This window comes from Melozone crissalis, unplaced genomic scaffold (assembly GCF_028551555.1).
Source record: "Melozone crissalis strain CALT ecotype California unplaced genomic scaffold, PUWL_Pcris_2 ptg000023l_1, whole genome shotgun sequence".
Taxonomy (NCBI): Eukaryota; Metazoa; Chordata; class Aves; order Passeriformes; family Passerellidae; genus Melozone; species Melozone crissalis.
In genome coordinates this window covers 8,656,490-8,663,079 of record NW_026535801.1, presented here as the reverse complement: position 1 = coordinate 8,663,079, position 6,590 = coordinate 8,656,490, and the positions used below count along the sequence as shown (strand labels likewise).

The 6,590-nt window shown below is 44.0% G+C and overlaps 1 protein-coding gene across 4 annotated transcripts in view; it reads left to right on the top strand.

Moving 5' to 3' along the window:
• Nucleotides 1-5,522: 5,522 nt before the first annotated feature.
• Nucleotides 5,523-6,590, top strand: part of NCKAP1 (NCK associated protein 1) — a 54,111-nt gene continuing 53,043 nt past the window's right edge. For all 4 annotated transcript variants that reach the window (XM_054277668.1, XM_054277667.1, XM_054277666.1 and 1 more), the window contains exon 1: nt 5,523-5,684. In XM_054277668.1, coding sequence (XP_054133643.1) covers nt 5,577-5,684 — 108 coding nt within the window. In that variant the 5' untranslated portion in view covers nt 5,523-5,576. The remainder of the gene's footprint in view (nt 5,685-6,590) is intronic.

Below are 6,590 nucleotides of genomic sequence, written 5' to 3'. Positions count from 1 at the left end.
TAATTCAGCAAGATAAACAAGAGACTACTTTTGACACGAACACTATGAAGGGAAAAGATTTTTCTGGATTAAGCATGATTACTTTGTGTAACACTTGCTTGATCATTAACAATTTCATTACAAGGTAAAAAAAAACTGCAGGGAAAACAAAACATACCTGGAAGGTGTATATATATATATAAAGTACACAATGAGTTTTACCCATAAGCCAAATGTTTTTCAACCATGTTAAAAGATATTTATGCTATTAACATCCTTAAAAAATTAAAAATTGCTAAACATTACAACAACAACTTCAACAACCCCAGCAAACCCCTAAACATTTTATCACTAAAAAAATGTATGTGGAAAGTTCTAAATGCAATAGAACTAATCTGTGTGAGGAAATCCACTGGTGATGATTGATATAGATTTTCTGATTAATGGTTTTATTACTTGATAGAAATCCTTAAAATTGTGGTTTTATTTCACATTCTGCTTTATAACTCTTAACAGTAGTACTTAAGTTGAAAAAACAAGTTTTAAATACACAAAATCCAAGTTGCTTGACTCATCTATAGAAGGAAATTCTTTGCTATCTAGTCCTCTGCTTCAGCAAAGGAAGTCATGCACTGTTTACCTAGAGAGCAAATCATTAGAAAATAAGTACTTTTTAAGTACTCAGGCTTCCTGTAGGAAAACTATTGTACCAGGTTTCCCTAAAAGCAAAAATTTCTGCATTTTATTTCAAATAAGAACCTAAATTAGGCTACTTAAACAGCTAAAGATGCAGATTCATCCCACGTGTTTTTATTGTGTCATGTAAGTTTGATGGCTGCACATAATTTTTATTGTGGCAACCTTAATAACCACTGAACTTCATTTCTTAGCTGCAGTTATTTGAAGTAGTTATTTGAACACTCCTTAGTCTTCACAGCCTTGTCCTGTCCTTCTGCCTTTCTCCACACACAGGGTTTCCCACAGCATATGGGGATAGAATTTTGTCATATCATATTCCATCTCTGGTCTAAGTTATGTATTTCTGTGCTGTGTGAAACAACTGGGAGTTGTTACATCCTCAAAAAAATCCATATTTCTTTGTCAAATGAAAAAAAAAATTACAGATGGAAATGTGGAAGAAAACTGTAGTGGTTTTTCAGCCTTTTCCCCAGCTTGATCATAGGTGTGACAATTTGGGTGGTACTCATGTCATTCTTCTCCACTAGCTTGCTTTTTGGCACACATTTTATTTACAAAAATCTACCATTTCGCTCTTGTCACATGTAAACCTCTAACTTGTATTAATACCTTGTATTAAAGATCCCCACTGGCTGGTAAATGTGATTCCTAGAATGGGGGAAACCCCTTCATTCTTTGGATGTTCCTTGATTTGAATTTTCTGCTCTTTAAGGTAAGTTTAGGCAGGGATTTTTTTTTTCTTGAGTCTTTAATGGATGTATTGTAAAAGCTGTTGTATTTAAAGAGGGACTTGCTATTCCCCTGGGCTCTCATGACAGAAAGGGAGAAGACAAAGTAACCTCTAATAGGTTATTCTTGTACATTTGCAACTGTAACCACTCCTGCTACCCCACTTATTTAGGACAGAAGTATAACACAGGCTGTAGAAAGTAGATCAGAGCCCTGGAGCTTGTGCATACCTGCCAAAAAAAGGCTCTGTAGGTAAACAAAGATAGTTAAACTTGAAGGCCCAACAGAAGCCCTACAGCTGTCTTGGTTTGAAAATACAGGTGTTTGCTAAGGAAGGCAGGAGCCTCCCTTGAAATGGCAAATGCAAACTCCCTCCAAATTATTGTAATTTTGAAATTAAGGGGCTCTCAGGCAAAGGTATGGGAGTAGGAATAACAATTTTTTTTACTTGGAAAATTAAAAATACAAACTCAATAGTACAGGCTGCCCAAAGAAGCTGTGGAAGCCCCATCTCTAAAGTGTTCAAGACCAGGTTGGATGGAGCTCTGAGCAACCTCATCTAGTGGAAAGTGTTTCCTGCCCATGGCAGGGGCTTGCAACATGATTATCTTTAGGGTCCCTTCCAACCCAAATAATTTTGTGGTTTTCATTCCTGTCTGAAAGCCCTATAGTGATTAGCAAAATAAACTCTGTACTGAACAGAGAATTGACTTTAAAAGAACCAGAGCTGAGCTTGACCCAAATCTGAAGTGCTGTTTCTTACCCTAAACTTGTATTTTGGAATAAATATAGAAAGCTGTTTAAATGTTAATAATTAATAAATCATTGAGCAAATAGAAGTTGTGTGTTTTAAAAATAATTCTTAGCCTTACTTTCTTGTTCATTTCCTTTTGCCACACCTGTAAGAGCTGTGCTGTTCATGACAAAACTTGAATTTCAATGTTATTGTGATGCTTGCCGTTAGATTGGTGAATGCAGACATTTTTATAATCTAATAGGCAATAAATTTTCCTGCTGGGAAATCTACCTATGTTCCTGAAGCTGCTATATAAAGTTGCTGCAAAAGTGGTGTGACAACAGGAGCTTAATACTGCTGCCATTAAAATTGGTGACAAAACTGTGGGGTGCTTTAGTACATACATTGACATTGACCAAGAGCTTTGTTAAAAGTCTGTGTGTAACCTCATTACAGTGATAATTCAGATAATACAAATATACAACACACAAAAAACTCACTAACTGGCTTGGTGACTTCATTCCACTTGCTTGGCTGTATATAAATTACAAATTCTGTGATTGTTACTGATTGAAACTTCTAGAACATCTAATATTGCTAAAAATAATGAACATGAAATTAAAAATGGGATGCTTTTGTGTTAGCTGCAGGTGTGTAGGTGAGGAACAAAAAAAGTAGTAGTATTTGTTCTTAAATGGCTTTAAGCTGAAGGAGGATAAGTTTAGATCAGCTATTAGAGGGAAATTCTTTACTGTGGAAGTGGTGAGGCACTGGAGCAGGCTGTTCAGAGGGACTGTGGATTCCCTATTCCTGGAATTGTTCAAGGCCAGGCTGGACAGAATTCCTGCTCTAGTGGAAGGTGTCCTTGCCCATGGCAGGGGTTTGGAATGAGATCATCTTTAAGATCCCTTCCAACCCAAACCATTCTATGATTCTTTGTTTGAAGTAGAAATATAACATTTGGTACTTTAAAAAAAAATTTATAATGGAAGGCAGATGCTTTGTGTAGAATATTATTTTAGATATATAATTAAATCACATAGCATTTTATGCTTTATCAATTTAAATAGCAATTTGAATACTTCTGATGTTTTCCATAGACGCCAGTAATGAAAAGTCAGGTCTAACAGGTCTAACCTAATTAATCTTTACAACATTGTTGCTAGGTAGTCCTGACTTCTGGACACAAAGCTAAGAAATTAAATCATCTGGTAAAGGCCAATGGATGAATCAATAGCAGACTTGAGATTGGAACTCTAGGTTCTTGCTTCCTAGTTTTATTCTGAATCATAAATTGTCTTGTAATTGCTGAAGTGGAGAGGTCAGTCAGAAACAATTTAACTACATTCTGGCTTCTCACATTCATTTCTATGCTTTCTAAAATAGATTAGTTTAAAATCTCTGGAAGACAGTCTAATTCTGATTTCTAATGCAAAAATGTGAACTGAAAATTAAATACTTGTATTTATATGCAAAAAAAGGCACAGATGGTTGTGCCACTATAAAAAAAAATTAGATTAGAAGGTTAATTCTTAAGCCTGTCTCTCATTCCCTAGTCTGGGGATCCCTGCATCCCAGCTGGCTGTGCTGGCCTCTCAGTGCTGAAATCATCTTTCTAAGGCATCACAACAAGGGATGGTCTCCTGGAGGTCTGTTGTTGACATTTGTAGCACAGAAATCTCACCATTCCTTAAAGATATGTCCTTTTAATTCCTGTGCTTCAAGAGAAAAAAAAAAACCCAGCAGTGATGTGACTCATCTAGCTGGTGATATGGTGTTGCTCAGAATTTGCTGTACATTGGTCTGGAACAACAGCTTAGGGGAATGGTGTGAGCCCTGAGTGGGGCAGAGGGGCTGCAGGCAGCACCTCCATGGGTATCCCTGGGTTCTTCCCATTTCCCAGGGTGGGTGTGATGTGCTGGTGGAAGTGCCCTCAGAAAACAAGGTGCACCAGCAGCGACAGTGTGCCACTGTGACACTGCTTTAATCCATGCAGTGTTCTTCTGGGCCCTAGCTCTTAATTTCAGTTGGTGAAGTTAAACAAAATCATAGAATCATCAAAGGTTGGAATAGACCTTTAATGTGACCAGTCCAGCACTGCCACTGTAACTCCTAAACTGCATCATCCAGTGCCAGATCCAGATACCTCTTAAACATCTCCATGTGTGGTGACTCCACCACCTCCCTGAGCAACCTCTTGCAATGCCTGACCACCCAAGGAGTGCAAAAAGTTTTCTGATGTCTAATCTGAATATCCTCTGTCTCTGCTGAAGGCCATTTCCTCTCATCCTCTCACTGGCATGGCAGAAGAGACTCCCACCTCACTCCACCCTTTTGGCAGGGATTTCTAGAGTGTGTTCAGATCCCCCTGGAGTCTCTTCTTCTCCAGAGCAGCTCCCTCAGCTGCTCCTCATAGGAATATGAGCAAGAAGCTTTGCCAGCTTCCCTGGAAAGTTTCAGCCCCTCAGTATCTCTCCTGAGCTGAAGGGCTCAGGACTGGACACAGCACTTGAGATGTGACCTCACCAGTACCAAGTACAAAGGGATGTCACCATCCCTGGCCCTGCTGGCCACATAATTTCTGACATGGGCCAGGTGCCACTGGCCTTCTTGTTGCCCTGGGCTCAGGTTCATCACAAGCTCAAGTTTATCACAAACTGGCTCAGGTTCAGCTTTTGCTGACCAGCTGTTTTCCATTGAGCCCATTTCCAGCCACTCTGCTCCTAATCTTTAGTGCTGCAGGGAGATATTGCAGCCAACATGCAGGACTTTTGTTGTTTAAGTAAAAAAATGGAGTCGATTAAATAAAAAAGTGAAGGTGATGAAGTAAAAAAAATGGGGCTTTCATAGCCTCACAGAATGGTTTGGCTTGGCAGGGAGATACTGTGGCCAACATGCAGGACTTACATTGTTTAAGGTAAAAAATTGAGTCGATTAAATAAAAAAGTGAAATTGATGAAGTAAAAAAAAAAAATGGGGCTTTCATACCCTCGCAGAATGGTTTGATTTGGAAGGGGCTATAAAGACCATTTTGTTCCGACTCCCCACCAGGGACAGCAACAGCTTCCACTAGACCATCTTGCTCAAAGCTCCATCCAGCCAACACCTCCATGGATGCGGCATCCATAATTTTATTTTTATTTAAGGTGTAGTATTTATTTAAGGTGTAAACCTGTCAGAAAGACAAGCATTCTTCACCGTTCCGCCGCCCACCTCGGTGCTGTGCCCGAGCCCCCTCAGGGACCCCGGGACCGGGCAGAGCCCTGCGCTGCCGCCGCCCGCCCGCCGGGGGCGCCCGAGCGCCGCGCCACGTGACCGTGCCCACGCCCCGCGGAGGCACCGAGCGCCGGGCCGGGCGGACAGGGAGCGCCGCGCCGGGCCAGGCCGGCGGCCGCGGGGCTCAGAGCGGCGGGGCGGCCACCGGAGCGCCAGGATGTCGCGGTCCGTTCTGCAGCCCAGCCAGCAGAAGCTGGCCGAGAAGCTCACCATCCTCAACGACCGCGGCGTCGGCATGCTCACCCGGCTCTACAACATCAAGAAGGTGCGGGGGGCCCCGGCCGAGAGGGGGGGTGGACGGGGAGCCGCCCCGGCGAGATCCTCAGCGCCGCTCGGGCCGGCGCTCCGCCGGGCTTGCGGCTGTGCCGGCTGCGCCGCGGCCTAGCGGCGGGGCCCGGGAGGCTGGGCGGGAGCCGCCCGGCCCGGGAACGGGGGCCCGGGGCTTCGGTGCGGCCGCCGCATCGATCCCGGGAGAGAAGGATGGAGGAATGGAGGAGGCCGGGCCGATCCCGGCGGCGGCCGCAGGAGCGGGGCCTGGGCCCGGCGCAGCCCCCGGAGCCGCTGCCGCCCCGCTGCCGTGCGTGACTCACACGAGCCGCGAGTGGGCAGCGCCGCGGGGCTTTTCCCACGCCAAAACCTGTCGCTACCGGAGGCAAAAAGGGGCTCGGGGTAAAATTAGTAAGTTTAATTTCGATAAGTTCCAGTGCGCGGTTGCTTAGCAGCTCTCGGCGTGAGATGGAGCGGGTGCTTGGGGCAGCTCCCCGGCTGCCCAGGGCAGTGGGTCGGTGCTGGTCTGGTGAGGTGGCTGGGCCGTGCAGGAAACTCCGGGTCTGGGTGTTGGGATAAGGATGGGTCACGCCTCTTGTTAATTTCTTCGGTGCTCGGTTAATTTCTCTCTAGAGGTAATCGTTGTGCTTTGCTGTAGGAAGGAATGTAGTTCATGGCCGCAGAATCGTAAAATTATTTGGGTTGGAAGGGGACCTTGAAGATCATGTAGTTCCGACCCTTGTGTTGGGTGCTTGTGTCCTTCCCAGCTTAATTTTCCTCATGAGTGATAGACCGTCTGAAAGTGTATGGCCCCTCAACCCACTTCCAGTAATGAATACTAGTCAGGGTTTTATTACTTTGCCTTGAACACAATTATTTGAGAGGTTTTTCTTATTTCAAAGAA